The sequence below is a fragment of the Solanum tuberosum genome, unplaced genomic scaffold (assembly GCF_000226075.1).
Source record: "Solanum tuberosum cultivar DM 1-3 516 R44 unplaced genomic scaffold, SolTub_3.0 scf00216, whole genome shotgun sequence".
In the NCBI taxonomy this organism is placed as follows: domain Eukaryota; kingdom Viridiplantae; phylum Streptophyta; class Magnoliopsida; order Solanales; family Solanaceae; genus Solanum; species Solanum tuberosum.
This window is the reverse complement of record NW_006239143.1, coordinates 394,545-413,211: the sequence shown is the minus strand read 5'-3', so window position 1 is coordinate 413,211 and position 18,667 is coordinate 394,545. Positions and strand designations below refer to the sequence as shown.

Genomic DNA, 18,667 nt, shown 5'->3' with positions numbered 1-18,667 from the left:
GAACAGAGAGCAGCTGGGTTTGGTACGAGATTTCGTCCAAAATCCCCGAAAATTAGGACGAGGGAGAAAGCGCGGACGGTTTCGATCAAACCCACCGCCTTTGCGCTCGACGTGGCGTCCATCCACGCGAGTCAAAGGGCGATTTTTGCGGCTGCAAGGACAGAAGATTTCAGGCGGCTCTGCTCTGCTGTACGAGGCAGAAAAAGGGGAAGAAGACGTGATCGTACGAGTGTGAACTCACCATGTACTGCTTCGTCTCTTTGTGAACGTTGGTGCTGCTTTCCGTCATCGCGTGAAGCGCGTACAGGCGTCGCTTGGAATCGTTTGGCTGCTGTTAGTCGTGAAATAGGAGCAAGGAATTAATGGGTTCCTTTTGCTGGTCGAAATTGGGCCGGGTCTGGGAATTACAAGGGTGGGATTTGCTGGAAATTAACATGGGGTGGGCTGGGTCGGTTCAGGGAGGGATTTGGGCTGAAAATGGCCCAATACTTGGTACTTTAAAGGTTTTAAAAAAAAAAGGTAAAAGGAGATGGCTAAAATTGTTAATAAGGTATAGCCACATTGAATTTAATTTGCGACTTCGGCTAAAATCTAAATAAGATAAATTATCTAATTAGTTAACAAACTTCTTAATTTTAACGACATTAATTAATTTAACTAAAACATAATTAAATTAGATGCAAATTAATTAACTTGACATTACAACTATAACTTAGACCAAACTAAAATTAATAAAACATTTAACTTGAAAATGTGAGATCTTTGGTGCTGATTATTAAATATTTATATAAAAAGAAAACCAAACTAATAATATATAATCGTACAAAGCAAATTTATTATTCAAAAGTTATAAAATTTACACGGCTATATATATATATATTTATTTTTTAAAACTTGAAGATTGTAACTATAATCTAAGCTAAAGTGAATTAATAAGACATTCCACTAAAATGTAACGTCTTAGGAGGTGATTTTTATAAAATATACTAATTAGGTAAAAACATATTTAATATCTAAAATATTGCGGAAATGACTAAAAATCATCAAAACCTATAAAACAATTTAAATTTTATAAGACTAATTATTTCAAATCGTTTGAAATTAAGAAGTTCGAAAATTAAATATGTCGTGGAGGGTAAAAATTGGGTGTCAACAGACGGAATCAGGTTGTTACACTCTCCTAATAAGCCCACTGGCATATTGGTGATGTCTTTAGGTTGATATTTAGTTTTTATTCTGATTAGGAGAAATCATTATTCTTTATTAGTTTATTCTTTTCTTATCAACTATTATGATTAAGAGAAGATAATTATTCTTTATTAGTTGATTCTTTCCTTGTTAGCGGGTTTGATCATGTATAAATATATATTGAAAAAATGGCCAAATGACCCCCCAATCTATAACCGGATTTCCAACTACACACTTATACTTCACGGGGGTCCTATTATCCCCCTGAGCTATTTTAAAATGGAATTATTTCCTCCCTGAAATGCCATTGAAATGCCATTACCAGGCATTTGTCTTGTGGTGAAATACACGCACTTGACACGTGTATTTCACCATTTAATGATTTCTTTTTAAAAAAAAGTTCACCTCCTTCCTCTTTCTTTCTCTCCCAATCAATTCTTCAACCCTAACTATACTAAACACCATTTTTTACCTCAATAAATTTCTATATCTCTAACATTTTATAAAAACGAAAATTCAACTCACTTTTTCATTTACTCCGAATTTCTAGAGTCTAGAAGATAACGGTCCTAGTTAATCAAATCTTTCATTCAACTAATTCAACAATTTTCCACATTTTTTTACATTTAGTTCGATTTTCTTTCTTAGACAATTTCATATACACATTAAATGGGTCATGAACATTCGAGATCAAATTCATCCATTGAAGATTCCGCCGACAACTTAAAATAATTGTGAATGAGAAGACCAATTTGTAACACCAATTTGAGAAACCTCTCTCTCTCTCTCTCTTCCCATTCTTTATTATTTCTCCCTACTTAAAATTTTCATGATTAATTTATAATTTGAGTTTTTGATTTTGATTCTAATGGATTTTAGGAGAATATGTAGGATCCTTCTTTTAAAATGTAGAAGAAATTGTTTTGTTTCGGTTTCTTTGTTTAAGTTTGAAAATATTCTTTAAATAAACAATTACTTCACTTTGATTTTGTTACTCTTGAATCCATCACTTTAAAAAATAATAATTAATGGGTAAGTTTTTTTAAAATAAATTTAATTTGTTAGATATGTTCTAAATAAGTTTATTAAAAGATTATTTATTCATTAAATGCATTTGTTGTTGATAATTTTTATTCCAAACATCCATTGAAAAAGTTTCAACAATGGTAATGGTGAAAAATGTTGTATAGATAAATAAGAAGAAAGAAAGAGAAAGAAAAAAGAAAATTAGAAAAAAAAATGAAAATTTAAAAAAAATAGGCAACTCACTCTCTATGCCAACTCAGCAATTAAGGGGTTATTTATTCCATTTTAAAGTAGTTCAGGGGGATAATAGGACTCCCACGGAGAATAGGTGTGTAGTTGGAAATCCGGTAATAGGTTGGGGGGTCATTTGACCATTTTCTCAATATATATTCATATCAATAAAGTGAAACAATTGTTGTCTCCTAAATTGAAGTTTTGAGTTATTTCTTCAAATTTTGACTAAAAACAAAAATTTCATAGCAGCAAACTTAAATGTAAAAAATACCTATAATGATTGGGATACTTAGGTGAAATATCAATACACCTTTGAATTACACTTAGTTGAGTGACCATCTGAAAATTTTCTCTTTGGAAATTACAACAACAACATCTCCGGTGAAATCCCATTACATGGGGTCTAGGGAGGGTAGAATGTACGCACGCACGCACACCTTACCAATGCCTTGTGGAGGTATGTAGAGACTAGAGAGTCTTTGGAAATTAGATGGGAAAGATATACTTGCAATGTATATGCACTTGTCAAGAATAGTATGCATGGTAGAACCAGAAGTTGAAATAGTGGAGTAATTATTCTTAGTTTTTAGTGGGTAATCTAATTTGTATTGGGGGGAAAGAAGTTTGTATACATGGTAGTATTGGAAATTAGGTTGTGGCATATAAGATTGGGAAAAAGTATCCATAATGATTCCATTGTCAAATGGCCGGATCGAAGATTAGCCGGTTTCCTTGGCCTCGGCTCATTACTACGATTATAGGGTGGTTGTTATCAGAGAAAAAGGAGGGAACTCGTGGCCCAAAGTCAGTGAAGGACTCGTGTCCCAAAGGACACATACAACTGATATGTCTGTCTGTATGAGATCCTGCAGGAATATTAGCTGGCACTAAAAAATTGTGGAGTATTTCTATTGGACATAGTAATTTAGGGCACGAGTGGAGCCTTCTGAGCAACGTTGCCAATTATGCTAAATATGAAAGTGAACTTCATCATCTTCGTTTGTTCAGAGATGATGAGAGTACTTGTTTCAAGGGAAGAGTATAGCAAAAATATGTGGAGGGTTGCCTCTCTTCATTGTATTAGTTGCTGGTGTTCGTTCTCAACTAATAAAAGTAGAATTGTGGAAGGAAATAGAAGAAAGTCTAGGTTTGCTGAATATTGGTAGCTTGGAAGAGAGCATGTCTATAATCGGATTCAGTTGTAGGAATTTACCGCACCAGCTGAAGCTCTATTTTGGAGGACTTTTGAAGGGAAAGGATATTCATGTCTCAAAATTTTCTCTAGAAGATGCTGCAGAATGCCTCTTGGAAGATCTTATTAGTAGAAATTTAGTGATGGACGGAGAAGAGACCCAACGGAAAGCTTAAAACATGTCACGTTCATGATCTGTTCAGAATTTCCTTCTTCAGATCAATAGGTATTATTGTTTATATCAACGCTCATTTTCATTATTTTCTCTTTAAACAGATTCACCGGAGAGGATACATTTCCTGAAATTTCTATGGAATACCGGTTGTTTGTTCATACTTCTGAGGATCAGATTGATCTGTGGCAGCCATCTCGCTCAAGTGTTATTCAATGTGATTGATTCAGATAACTTGTTTGACAGCCTCGTAACATCTCTTTCATCTTTGACAGCTTCAAACTTGTGAAATACAATTTCTAATTCATTTGAAGTATTTTGCTGCTAAAACTAGTGGTAAGAGGATCAGGGGGAGAGATGATATTACCTTCTTCTACTCTAAAGATGATCAAATTGAGGCATTTACTTACTTGTGAAGAATCGTGCTTTGCCTGAGAACACGGGTGAATCACTTTCCAATTCTCAATTAGATAATTAGGAAACCTTTTTCACTCCACATCTTTCTTACGGTGAAGATACAGAGATGATATTGAGAAAGATGCCAAAATTGAGAAAGCTGAATTGCATATTTTCGGGGGCATTTGGTTATTCAGACAAAGTGAAGGGTAGGTGTGTTTGTTTTCCGAGATTAGAGTTTCTAAGTCACTTCAAGCTTGTTTCCAACAGCTATCCAGCTAAACTTCCACATGTCTTCAGTTTTCCCTCAAAACTTAGGGAATTGACTCTGTCAAAGTTTCATCTGCCATGGAGCCAAATCTCGAGCATTGGAGATTCTAAAGGTACTTCTCAGAGCCTTTGAAGGGCATGAATGGGAAGTGAAAGATTCAGAATTCCCTGAACTCAAATACTTAGAATTAGACGACCTCAACATTGCACATTCGTCCGTCTCCGAGGATGCTTGAACCTTTGGTTTTAACCAAATGTAAGTGGCTTGAGAAAATCCTATCTATCTCATTTTGATGACATTGTATCTCTAAAAAGCATTGAAGTAAATTAAACCGGTGCAGCTGGTATGTTGCTAGTTCAGCCGGCCAGGAACTTCAAGCGATTCAGTGTGATGAAATGACAAATGATATGTTCAAAGTTACAATACAGCCTCCTGATTGGGATAGAAATTCATCTCCTTGGCTCGTTATCTGGTATGTTCATGTCATATTCATCTGAGAACATTATTTCCACTCATTCCAATTACCTGCTCTTTAGTGAAAAGAAGGGGAAAAAAGTAGCAATTTATATATGTGCTATATCCTTGAATCTTAAGTATCCTTTCTTGCTCTGTAATCCATTTCTCAGTAAATGTTTCATTCAGGCTAGCAAACAGAAGATGGAGGAGGAACTCAGCTAGTTGAAGGATCTTCAGCAATAAGACATGTGTTTGAATAAATTTCAACTCTTAGTGAAACGTGTAATGAATTTATGAGCAAGAGCTCATGTCCTTTTTCTGAGCTTTGTGGAACTATTAGAAATGTGAAACTATTGTTAAAATAAATTGCACTTAAAAATTTAAACATTCCTTTTAAACCAAGTGGGTGTTACTTATCTTGAAAACTAGTCCTCTCGCATGTGTGTTGTACGTGTATGTCAATTGTTTATCTAGATCAATATAACACCAATTATCCCATGACTACCACTAGTGCATTGACTTGAGCGATGTTCTATTCAACAATTAATGACTCAAACCATTTTAGTCGCCAGAGAAAAATATGTTCAGCCATCATCCCAGTAGGAAAAGCTCAGTGATCAAAAGATTATTATGAATCAAAATGTGCTATTTCATTTGAGACGACTCTTCTGTATCAAAAGAGTGGATGTTAAAGAAAGAAGTCAGAACTATTAAACTAAACCAAGAATGTTTTATCCAATTTGGAGTTTCATTTGCCATCACAATGTCGATGGTTATGAAACACAGAGATAAACAACAAGGGAAAAGAAGACCTTATTAAAAGTCCATGCCTAGAAATCATCTTATACCAATATTTACGCTGCAATTGAAGGAAAAACTGTCATAAGGCAGCGTAGTCTGGATGGATTCACTCGTATAATATTATAACAAGCAGGAATTAAAAGCACAAACTCCTATTCATCATTAACTTATTTAAAATATCTGGCCCTATGCATTCAAAAATACTACCAAGCAGGAATTAAAAGCACAAACTCCTAATCATCATTAACTTATTTAAAATATCTGGCCCTATGCCTTCAAAAATACTACTAACTATTTACACCAGATCTCTCTCTGCAACATGAATTGCACTGAGTGCTTCAATCACAGACAGTATAAGCAACAGAATCAAAATTGAAGGAAGACATAACAAGATCCATACTTTAACAAAAAAACTGATATTGCAAAACACTACATCTATCTGCTCCAGTACTGTGATAAAGAATTGGAAGAGGTTACTGCAAGTGAGGAAGAAGAGAATGGACTAGGAGTACTTTCTTGTGCCAATCCATAAGATGAGAAAGCCGGTCCGGCCTCACTCACTTGGCTTTTTTTTGCAGTAATTACATATTATTATTTTCAATTTGGGAGATGCCCGAGGGAACCCCCTTAACTCCTCTGAGATTTTCAAGTATTGGCTTTCATTAACACTTTCATCTACTAAGAGGATAGTCTTCAGGAGTAGAGGTGCAGAGCGAAGTATAAACCTTACAAAGAGCAATTCAGGTTTTAAGCCACGGAATGCTGCTATTTTCAATTTTTGAAGCTTGTTGAATTCTTGTGTACCATAGGCTGGTCCTTTGAAATGATTTACATCTTCTTCCATGCCACCTTTAATTTCCGAGCTCCACTATAGGTATTATAAAAGTAAAAATCAGTAACATTTACAGCTCTTTACACAGAATTAAGAAGAGTAATAACTCGTGAACTCAATAACTTACCACGTCCAATTTAAGGTCCTTCACATTGGGAGTACTTGTTAGAATTCTTAGAATGGAAGATACTTGATCCTCATCATCAAAATCAATATATGAACGAACAAACTTCACATTGTCGAGGCGTGTGGGGAGCCTCTCTACTTCAGTACCAGAAGCAAAAGACTAGAGTAAAACAGTCAACCACAAAAGAGTAACATTAAATATTACAAATATATGCAACAATCTTGGCTGTGGAATGCAAAAATATAGAAATTTTGCAGCTTACCTTGAGGTAGGAACTGTCCATATGAATATTACTAACTTGAGGGCAACAACTAAGAAGATTGGTCAAGTTCATAACTTTACTTTGATGTTCTCTTGATGCAAATATAATTGTAGTCAGATTCCGACAGTCCAAAAAATTATCCAAGTTAAGGGTATTAGGGCCAATATTATAGAAATTCAAATACCAAAGTTTTGGAGCATATATTTTCAAGTGATAAAGACCCTGGCAAGATCGAAAATGAAGCTTCAGAAGGTTTGGCATCCACAAAATAGAAGTTTCATCATGGCGTACGAGGACTAGATTTAATTTAAGGTATTTGAGTTTGTGGAAACCCCTAAAGTTGCCTGGTAGCCTGCAAACGCATTTGGACAGGTACAACCTTTCGAGTTCTATAGCATACATGAAGGAAGGCAATTTATAAGGAACATTCTTTGTATTATGAAGGGTGAGATCCTTGACACCATTTTTTGACAAGAAAAGCATCCATTCACTGATAACTGAGTGCCGCAAAGAAGGCAGTGAAGAAATATTCAAAAAGAATGTCTTAATGGGTCCATAGTGCTGCGACAGAATTGTATTAATGATGTCTATTAATGTGTTTAACGGCATGCTCTGGCAAAACTGTGCAGAAATTACAAGTTCAGGGATTGAGGGCCAAACATGTCTCCACACAGTAGACAAAACGCTCATTCTTGCGGCATCGTCAATAAGCAAATTCTGCTGAATCTGGTGTTTTACATTAATCGGAAGATCGCTAAGCCTATCAACTCTGTCCCCTTCAACTTTAAGTCTCTTAAGCATTGCCATTCTGTGTTCTGATAACTAAAAAAAGTCAGAATAGTTTAGTTTCTTCAAAGTTTACCACAATAAGATTTAATATTTGTTGAATTTTTTTTACCACAATACGCATCCAGAATCAGATTTACCCACATTAAGCATTAAAAATTGCATATTTTTGGATCTAATAAAAAAGATTACAGATTTTTGGGCAATTATTTCGATCTAATATCAGGATAAGAAAACGATAATTAACATAATCATATTATACCATGAGAGTTCACAGCGAAGTTAAGAGAAGAGAAAAACCTAGGATTAGATGAATGCTTGAGCAGTTGCGGTAGGAATTTAATTAGCATATTGATTCTAATTAGAGTTGTATATGAGCTGGTCCACTCTTATTCGGGCTAATTCGGACTTTGACCAGGTTGGGCTGACCCATTTTTTTTTGTGGATCAGAAAACAATCCGCCCAATTCATAAGTACGTGGGCTACGGGCTGTGCGGACCAACCCACTTTTTAAAAAAAAATATTTTTTATATTTTTTAAATTAATTTATAATTCTAATTAGAGTTGTATATGTCAAGGGTGAGATCCGTGACACCATTTGACAAGAAAAGCATTCATTCAATCACGGGTGGACGCGTACATTCCAACAAATACCAGTTGTTAGTTCATTCTTCTGAGGATCAGATTGATCTGTGGCAGCCATCTCACTCAAATGTGGAGTGTTTTGTACAAGCCAATAAGAATACAACCTCTTGATTGGGATAAAAATTCATCTCATTAACTCGTTATCTGGTATGTCATATTCATCTAAGAACATTATTTCCACTCATCCCTTGAATCAAAGTTTCCTTTCTTGCTTTGTAATCCATTTTCTCAGTGAATGTTCCATTCAGGCTTGCATACAGAAGATGGAGGGGGACCTCAGCTAGTTGAAGGATCATCGGCAATAAGCCAAGTGTTTGAATAAATTTCAATTCTTAGTGATTCGTGTGAAACTAGTAATGCATTTATGAGCAAGAGCTAATGTCCTTTTTCTGAACTTTGTGGAACTATTGGAAATGTGAAACTATTGTTATCCATGTGCTGTCAAATAAATTGCACTTTACAATTTAAACATTCCTTTTAAACCAAGTGGGTGTTACTAATCTTGAAAACTAGTCCTCTTGCATGTGTGTTGTACGTGTATGTATGGGGACTTGTTTATCTAGATCAAGATGATATAACACAACAATTAGCCCATGACTAATCACCAATCAGACTAGTGCATTGACTTAAGTGATGTTCTATTCAACAATTAATGACTCAAACCATTTTAGTCGCCACAGAAAAATATGTTCAGCCATCATCCCAGTAGGAAAAGTTCGGTGATCAAAAGTAGTTGTTTGTTCATTCTTTTGAGGATCAGATTGAGTTGTGGCAGCCATCTCGCACAAAAGTTCGTTCTTTGTTATTCAATGTAATTGATTCAGATAACTTATTACGGTCGCGTAATGTCTCCTACATGTTTGACAGCTTCAAACTTGTTAAGGTGTTGGATTTGGAATCTGTAAAGGGGCCGATCTTTGAACACAAATAGTTCACTGATGTAACCCGCTTTGGCAGCCAACAACCTTGTCGACTTCAACCTTCCAACACTTAGCCAAATTTAGGACTGTTTTGGTGTTAACTCCAAAAATAGGCAGCAACATTTTTGAGACTAACTCTTGGACATTTTAAGCAACATAAAACAGTAGACGACAATATAATTAAAGCCACGAAAATATAAAATGAGACAAAGGCAACCAGCTTTACAGAAAACTTAATTTCCAACTTGTATTAATAAAGTGAATACAAGAACACTCTCAAATCGTACCAACCTTGGCACTTTAAGATCACCCTAGACCTTAACTTAGATTTGACACTCTAATTAGTATTCCCTAATACTTAGAACAATCAAACCCGAAATTACACCATAGGCAGCCTGCACATTTATAATACTGTGCATCCAACTACCGACAAGTGGCGTAATTAGAATAAAACACTTGTTGGCCTTAGCCTGATCCTTTCCTATGTAGTTGACAACCCACAACTACTTGGTATATTCTACTATAAGATCACCCTAGACCTTAACTTAGATTTGACACTCTAATTAGTATTCCCTAATACTTAGAACAATCAAACCCGAAATTACACCATAGGCAGCCTGCACATTTATAATACTGTGCATCCAACTACCGACAAGTGGCGTAATTAGAATAAAACACTTGTTGGCCTTAGCCTGATCCTTTCCTATGTAGTTGACAACCCACAACTACTTGGTATATTCAAAATAATTCAAACAAGGCGCCAAAACCAAGCTCTACACGAAATGGGATAATGATGCACTTTTTAGTAACCGCCGGTCATGTGTTTGGCTTTGCTTGCCTTTTGGACGAGCTCTTCCCATGTTTAACACTGTCATACTTAGCCTTTTCAGCCTTGCATTTTTCCCACTCAATGCTGCCACACCAAGGTCACAAATCTATGGCATTGCTTCATCCCGCGTTGGCATCAAAGCTCTTTCATTGATGCCTTAGTCTTGCTGGTCATTTGCCCTAGTTCTTTCTTTGAATATCAACGCTATGCCCACACAACATTGTTAAGATTTCATCTTGTCAAGTCCTCACCAAGCTGCCTTGTCTTCAAATCCTTGGTCCTCACTTGTTGCTTCGAAATCAAGCCATGGTGCCATTGCACACACCTTAGCTTCGTCAACAGTCCGTCGTCAACTTAGCCTTGCATGTTTGTTTCCTTGGCTTATGCAAGGGACAAGGTTAACATGCTTAATACCTTGTCCATGCTACCATTTAATTGAGTGACTTAGATCAGGGGTCTAACAGAATCCTTCAACATTGGTGGTACTTTTCCTTGTGAAATACAATTTCTAATTCATTTGAAGAGTACTTCAACATGTCTTTGAGGTGCCGTGCCCCGAGGCCGCCCCCGCCCTACCCCCGGCCTCGAGGCGAAGTTTCCCGAAGACCACCCTGGCCTCGAGCCCCCACCACGCTACCGACCTCGATGCACAGTGCCTCGAGGCCCCCGCCCGCCCTCGGCCTCGATGCTCTGTGCCCCGCCCCAGCCCCCGAGCCTCGAGGCACCGTGCCTCGAGGCCCGCCTCCCATCCATAAGGCGCCGTGACCCGAAGCTAGCCCCTCGGCCTTGAGGCGCCGCACCCTGACGCCCCTGGCCTCGAGGCGGCGTGCCCCGAGGCCTCCTGCCCTCGGCTTCGAGGCGTTGTGCCCACGTAAATTTTCATTTAGTTAATCTAAGTATTCAAAGTTAGAATTAATCAAAACAAAAATAACTAAACACAATCCAATAATCAAATGGGAGATAGAGAGAGAGAGAAAATGAGTTTGGGCCTTTCCACTTGGAATTGAGTTTTGTGTTCCAAGTCACCTTATAGAAATTCCTAATCAAAAGGAAGTTTTGACTCTATTAATTTATGGTCTACGAACTAGAAAATTGAGTTAGGAATTTTGTTGACCGAGGGGAAGGAATTAGGCATCCCCCGAATCCCGTGGTTCTATCACAGTCGCTTTATGATTGACATAGTGAGTTTACCATTTTACCTATATTACTTATGAAATTGATGAATTAAAAATTTAAGATTTTCAAAAAGTTCTAGCTTTTTCAAAGTAATTAATTGAGAGTATAATAGGTAATTTTTTTGTTCTATCTTGATTTGTCAACATGGACAAGTAAAAAAGAAAAATTGAACAAGTAATTAGGAACAAAACGAGTATATCAAATCACGACTCTCGATGAGTCAAATCTTGAAAATCGCATAATGGATATTATTTTTAATTTTCTCGTCTTTGATCTCAAAATAATCATTTTATTTTTGCTTAAACTTTGTGCAGGTTTTTTTAAAAACTACCATACTCATTTTGCGAATCTCGCAATTTTCGACTGATTATTTGACTAATGACTATAACTTCTGCTAATCATGGTATTTATTCTGTTTTTTCATCCAGTGCCCGCACTATGTCAGAGAATCTTTGTTTTCGACCTCTCTTTGCAACGCAATTTAAGGGCTAAAACTTTCTCTCGACATTTTTCTTTTATTTAAATCATTGATCTCATATATATAAGCGGGGGTCTGCATTCACTATAAAGCCTAAGCCCATCCATTTCTTTCAAGCTTGATCCTTCCTTTAGACTCGTTACTTTGTTTGACTGAATTCGTTGGTTCCGCATTGATTGTAATCCGGTTTTAGAACCTTCTCTCATAGATTCCCTTCATCAAGTCATCGCCAATAGTCAACTTAAACTAGAGAGAAACACAATTATACATTGTCTGAATTTACTGTAAAAAATTGAGCATCAACGAAAGGAAGAACAAAGAGAAAACTCAGCAGAAACAAATTTGATTCAAAATGAAGAAACTCCACGAGCGCCCTAAAAAGAAAAAGAACATATAATAAAATTTGAAAGATGAAAAAGTGAAGGCACGAAAGAGGAGCAACACTAACATTAGCGCTAAAGATCGAAATAATCGCATCACAACAGTATCAATAAGAAAAGCTGCATCAAAAAAGAAACTTCACTGTGAAAATCTCAAAAAGTTTAAAAAAAAATTACAATTAACATGGAGTGAGATTTTGATCAACTAGTAACAAAATCAAGTGGTTAGTTCGAGAAAAAATTCAAAAGGAGAGCGAAACTTGTTAAAATGACGAATACAACAAATATATTTAAAACATATTGAAAAAGAAAACTATATCACTTAAATTTAGACAAAAGAGAAATGTCCATATAAACATCTCTTGGATGAAGTATAGAATAATTAAAAAACCCTATATTACCAAAAAAAAAAAGATATATATAAGAGTAGTAAATATATAACGTGCGGCAAAAACTTCAGGTTTCGGTAGAAACAATAAAGCAAAGATCAATTTTTGTTGAATTATACTTCAAAGAATGAAGCTTTCGATGAAACGTTTGCTAACCAAAATGAAATCTGAAGCTTTTCATCGACGCCCAAAACGGAGGAGACTGAGAAAGCGTACTGAAATTTCAAGCAAAGATTCAATGGGGTGTTTGCCAGAAGAACTGATCGAAGCAATTCTTGTAAGGGTTCCAGTTAAATACCTCTTACAGTTCAAATGTGTTTCCAAATATTGGCTTAATTTGATTTCCAGTCCTGAATTTGTGAAAACCCATCTTAGTTTTTCTGCTAAGGATTACACCCGCCATATATCTCTGTTACAATTGGATACATTAGAGACTAATATTAAATCTTGCTCTGTTAGCTCTTTATTTCATAACTCTGTTACTGGGGCACTTGATTTGGATTGTCCCATGAAAAATTCACGTTATGGTGTTCGTATTAAGGGTTCTGTTAATGGTTTGGTTTGTCTTGCCGATGGGTTTGGTGGGTTGGTGCTATGGAATCCATCAATTAGAAAGTTCAAGAAAGTGTTCGGCTTTGTGCCTACACAGATGCGTGAATGCTGGTCCACTTGTGCTTTTGGATATGATGACGTTCATGACGATTATAAGGTAGTGGGTATTTTTAGTAGCATGATTAAGGCCTTTTTCGAGGCCGCGATATATAGTTTAAAGAGTGATTCTTGGAGAACACTTGAAGATTTTAAACCTGGGGTGAGTTACTGTGGTGAGGCTAAATTTGTGAATCATAAGCTTCATTGGATAACATTTCGTAGACGTCGTATGCGCATCACGTCTATTGATTTGGTTGATGAGAAATGGGGTAAGTTGGAGCTGCCCAGCTACAACAAAGGACGAGATTTGAAGCTTGGAGTGTTGGGTAGTGATCTTTCGTTCCTCTGTAATAATGATGAGAGAACGCACTCTGATGTGTGGGTAATGAAGGAATATGGAGTTAAAGCGTCTTGGACAAAACTGTATACCATCAGGTATCCTGAGAACTATGAGCTTTCTCCGCCCCTTTTCACGTATAATAAAGGTGAAATTCTGCTCGCGTTTAAATCAACTTTAGCGATATACGATCCAAAGAATGACTCTATCACATATCCAAAGGTTCTTAATGTTGAGGTTACTGGTGTTTACAACAGAAATAAGGCGGAACTCTGCATCGAAAGCCTAGTTTGTCCGGATTTACCAAACGAAGATTGAAAGATGTCAGAACTCAGGTGAATGCCTGTTGTAATAGTTAACAGCTTGTAAGTATTCTTTCGCTGCATTTTTCACGTGTTTTAAAATCCTGCTTATTTTGTCAAATATTGAACAAGATGTTGCCTATTCAAGGACCACTTTTACATCATATCTACTTAGATATCTTGGTTGTCCATTTTTTTTCTGCCAACACCCAAGGAACAACAACGTTTTGCAAGAACATTTTTGTATCTCGTGTTTGGTGGCTTCTGCGCTGCTAAGTAAGTGACATTGGACGTTCTTTTAGTCTTCTAAGCAGTGTTTTAGGGGTACATGTTGTGTCACTAGACTAAGTAAGAGCAAAGAGCACCAAGGCACAAGTGAATATGCCAATAATTATTCGCATAGTCCTTTGGCAGAATCAAAGCCTAAACATGATTAATGATCGTTTTTTAGTGACACTTATTAAGGAGATAGATGAATTATGGAGATCATTCAATAACAGTTAATTAGCTTCTTTTCTCTTTCTTTTTTCTCTTTTTTACCTAGGAAGAAAATGTTGACTCTAAACAACAATTCCGTAGACCAGATATGGAAAAAGATGAATACTTTAGACCTGATATTGGCTTCAATTAAACAACAATGTTTCTGATCAGTCTGTTGTATAAAACTTTACAAAAATATATATATTGAAAAAATGTCTTTCTTAACTTTTTCCTGTATAGTAGACTAAATTTAGAATGTTGCTCAAAATGTTCAAAATAAATACACCAGATATTCCTACTTAAATTGATTTATTAATTCTAATCTTGGAATGTTACTCAAATATTCAAAATAAATACTTCATGTATTCCTCCAATATTTATATGACTTCTACTCAACTGGTTATCCCCCAAGGTGTTAAACACTTTAAGTCATCCAGATTGAAATTAGGAGCTAAGAAGCATTGCAGAAGATGGAGCAGTTCTATCCTAGCAGTAAGACTTAAACATAAAACCCGCAACCCGCCCTGCCGCACATCATTTTAATAAAATTACCTCAACCTGCCCTGCAGCGCACAACTTTAAACCTGTCCGCAGGCTTAAACCTGCCCTGCCCCACCCCATTTTAAAGTTAACAAAAACTGTCCTACTTTAGTAAGAAATACTCATTTTTCAAAAGTTTGAATCATTTTGGGTTGAGCATAGGCCCTAGTTGTGCGGACTCTTCACTTTGATGCCACACCCGTGTCGAATATACACTACTTTTGGCGAATCCGACACACACTCATTGACATTTTTGAAGAGTCCAAGCAACTTAGGCATAGGCACAGTTGGAAGTGTTGATTTGCTGGGTCCAAGACACTCTCACTACAACAAAACCAACTTTTAGTGGCAATAAATATTGACATTAATAAAGAGTGCTAAAGTCTTTACCGGCATTAGTTAAGTGCCATTAGAACCAATGTCGCTAAAGGGACATATACAAAGAGTGTTAATTGCCGCTAAAAATACATATTTAGCGGCAATTAAGAATTAATTGCCGCTAATGATCATTTTTTATGTAGTGTATAAAGCTAACTTCTTTCTTTTCACTTTATCTTTTTCCTCTTTAAAAATAGGAAGATCAATTTCTTTTTCTTTCTCAACCTATATGCTAGTGATTTAAATTTTTCAATTTCTGTAACCTTGGTTGCTTCCATTTATTCAACTGACTATAAAACATTGTTCACTTCTATATGTCGGCAGCAACGTTATCTCTTCCCTCTCAATTTTAAATTCTAATCTTTTTAATCTTTCTCTCAAATTAAATCTCAATTTGGTGTAAACCAAAAGCACACAACTCACAAGCAAACTGTAGATTTACATAGAAATTTTTCTTGGTTATGTCTCCATAAGAAATGAACATTTTACTGGTTGATGCGGGTTTTGAAACCTACCTATAGGGGCTTAAACTGGTATTTAGCTCTTAAATTTTGCCTCGACAATAAGAACAACAACTTATACTTGTTGTTAGGCCCACAACCGAATTCATATTCTACACCATACTAGTACCCTTTGTTTCCCATTCAACTACATCTTCTCTGGTAGGCTCAAAGAATTCTTATGTATCATTTTATCTGAATTGGGTGCCTCTGAAATGATCAATAGGTTAAGTTGCCTATTTTTACAACGGTGATTGAGGCCAAATATTTCATCACATGTGAAACATAACATTGGCTCTCTTTTTCGTGCAAATTTTGAATCATACAACTTTTTGAATTATCCCTCGGATTTTGCTACTGAAGTTGTGTTGAAGCTAGTCGACTTTGCTATCGTCTGCGATGGTGAATCAGTGTTACGCCTTCTGCTCTAGTTCTTGAGTCACATGTTTCAAGCTAAGTTGCTCGGACTCGGATGCGGGTGTCCGATACGGGTGCGGATCTAAAAGTCAGATCCTTCACGATCTAATTTTTAAGATTCGGGGATATGGATCCATGTATGGATATGGGGTGCGGAGATTCGCCTAAAAATAATTAAAATATCTAAAAATAGAGTTATACAACTCATATTATGAGATATTATGTGGAAAACTTGAGGAGAATCCTGGAAGCAGATTATAGGAAAAGGAGTGACATAGAAATTTCTATATAAAAGGTATTCTAGTTCCTTCAATTTCACCTTAGCTTTTGTATTGATTATAGGAATCATTAAAATTGTCCAGACTTTCTCCATCGATTTTGGTCAAAGTACCCAAAATCCATTGACCAAATTGGACACGGATCCCACACCCACACCCATGTTGTGTCGACACGGGTGCGGCACCAAAAGTGAATTAATATTCAACACCATAAGAAGAACAACTTATACCTGCCGAAGGAGCACAACTGAATTAATATTCAACACCATCATAGTATCCTCAGTTTCCCCTTCAACATCTTCTCCGGTAGGCTCAAAGAATTCTTCTATATCATTTTCATTTGTGTTGGGTGCCTCTAAAATGATCAATAGGTTAAGTTGCCTATTTTTACAACGGTGATTGAGGCCAAATATTTCATCACATCTGAAACATAACATTGACTCTCTTTTTCGTGCAAATTTTGAATCATACAACCTTTTGAATTGTCCCTCGGATTTTGCTATTGAAGTTGTGTTGAAGCTAGTCGACTTTGCTGTTGTCTGCGATGGTGAATCAGTGTTTCGCCTTCTGCTCTAGTTCTTGAGTCACATGTTTCAAGCTAAGTTGCTTGGACTCGGGTGCTGGTGTCCAATACGGGTGCAGATCTAAAGGTCTGATCCTTCATGATCTAATTTTCAAGATTTGGGGATATGGATCCATGTATGGATACGGGTGCGGGGATTCACCTAAAAATAATTAAAATATCTAAAAATAGAGTTATAAAACCCATATTATGAGATATTATGTGGAAAACATGAGGAGAATCCTGGAAGCAGATTATAGGAAAAGGAATGACATAGAAATTTCTATATAAAAAGTATTTCATTTCCTTCAATTTCACCTTAGCTTTTGTATTGATTATAGGAATCATTAAAATTGTCCAGACTTTCTCCATCGATTTTTGTCAAAGTACCCAAAATCCGTTGACCAAATGATCTCACACCCACACCCATGTCGTGTCGACACGGGTGCGGCACCAAAAGTGAAGAGTCCGAGCAACTTAGGTTTCAAGTATGTTTGCGACTCGAGAATAATTGGGTCTGAAGCCAACTGATTTATTGCTTGAACTTCCTCTACTTGGTTCAAATTTAAAACCCTGAACTTCTGCAAAACAGAATTTTGATCCTTCCCCTTTTAGCCATCTCCATTATCTCCCTCAATGTTTCATCCCATTCAAAAACACTCCAGATAACTTTCCATCAGACACCTCCTTCCTCCTTCATAGATGCCGACACCTTTCCAAATTCTTCATGAAATGCGGTAACCTGCCAATGATTATTTTTAATGATCATTTTTAGTGACACTTAGCTTGTTGAGGAGATAGATGAATTACAGAAATCTTTGATTAACAATTAATTAACTCCTGATATATAAAGTTTGGATGATTTTCCTTGTTGCTCATAGCTTTCTTTTATTTCTTTAGTTAATCAAAAGGCAGAATCTTCTTTCACTTTAGTTATGTCTTAGCTCATAAATTTTGTGTTCGTCAGTAAGAACAACTTATACTCACATATTCTTGATGATTGCAGGTTGTTGTAGAATCATACACATGTTCAGGAGAACATATATACTTACTAGCTGATGCTTTAGCAACTACTTAGGAGAAGCAGATGCAAGCTTTTTCTTCAATAGCCGGCCAAATGACTACAGGATCATCGGTCTACTCTACCTCAATTCACTATTTCGAACCTTATACAAAAGATTTTTTCCGTACTAGGAAGTAAGATTATATCGTTGCAGGTTGTAAAAACTCTATGATGCTACTTAATTTTGTTGAAGGATGCAAGAAACACTCATGAATTGAACAACAGAAAATTAAACTTGTTAGTTGGAATGTAATCATACTAGTTTATGCTCTTGCTTTTTGTTTTCGTTTTTAAGATTCTGCTTGATGCACACAATTAGATGTTTGATAACTTGTTCTACAATATCTACAGTTCATGATGTACGTCTCAAGTAAATTACATGTTATTGTAGTTAAAAGTCAACAAATTTGAACATGTACTCATCTACCGACAAACTTTTTAATCTAATTTTCGACCGCTATACTTTTCTATCTAAGGTCATTTCCTCAGTCACGTCAAATGGTCTACCGACTAACCTTTTACTCCTATCTACCGACTAACCTTTTACTCCTAATCTTTGATCTCTATACCTTTTTTCTAAGGTCATGTCCTCAGTAACA

At 36.2% G+C, this 18,667-nt stretch overlaps 2 protein-coding genes across 3 annotated transcripts; one reads left to right on the top strand and one right to left on the bottom strand.

The window, feature by feature from the left end:
* Nucleotides 1-6,888: 6,888 nt before the first annotated feature.
* On the bottom strand, nucleotides 6,889-8,078 carry LOC102583991 (F-box/FBD/LRR-repeat protein At1g13570-like). The gene is made up of 2 exons (XM_015312851.1): nucleotides 8,044-8,078; nucleotides 6,889-7,772 (listed from the first exon to the last, which is right to left on the bottom strand). The coding sequence occupies exon 2, from the start codon at nucleotides 7,762-7,764 to the stop codon at nucleotides 6,889-6,891; it is 876 nt and encodes a 291-aa protein (XP_015168337.1). The 5' UTR covers nucleotides 7,765-7,772; nucleotides 8,044-8,078.
* Nucleotides 8,079-12,602: 4,524 nt separating this feature from the next.
* Nucleotides 12,603-18,338, top strand: LOC102583436 (F-box/kelch-repeat protein At3g23880-like). 2 transcript variants are annotated; one of them, XM_006356354.2, is made up of 2 exons: nucleotides 12,603-13,883; nucleotides 18,012-18,338. In XM_006356354.2, the coding sequence occupies exon 1, from the start codon at nucleotides 12,688-12,690 to the stop codon at nucleotides 13,864-13,866; it is 1,179 nt and encodes a 392-aa protein (XP_006356416.1). In that variant the 5' UTR covers nucleotides 12,603-12,687; the 3' UTR covers nucleotides 13,867-13,883; nucleotides 18,012-18,338. The 2 variants fall into 2 exon arrangements, with proteins under 2 accessions (XP_006356416.1, XP_006356415.1); XM_006356353.2 differs by having other exon boundaries at nucleotides 12,603-13,913.
* Nucleotides 18,339-18,667: the final 329 nt, after the last annotated feature.

Excerpts from the sequence above, each read along its gene's own strand:
- LOC102583436 (XM_006356354.2), top strand. The coding sequence starts at position 12,688 with ATGAAGCTTTCGATGAAACGTTTGCTAACCAAAATGAAATCTGAAGCT.
- LOC102583991 (XM_015312851.1), bottom strand. The coding sequence starts at position 7,764 with ATGGCAATGCTTAAGAGACTTAAAGTTGAAGGGGACAGAGTTGATAGG.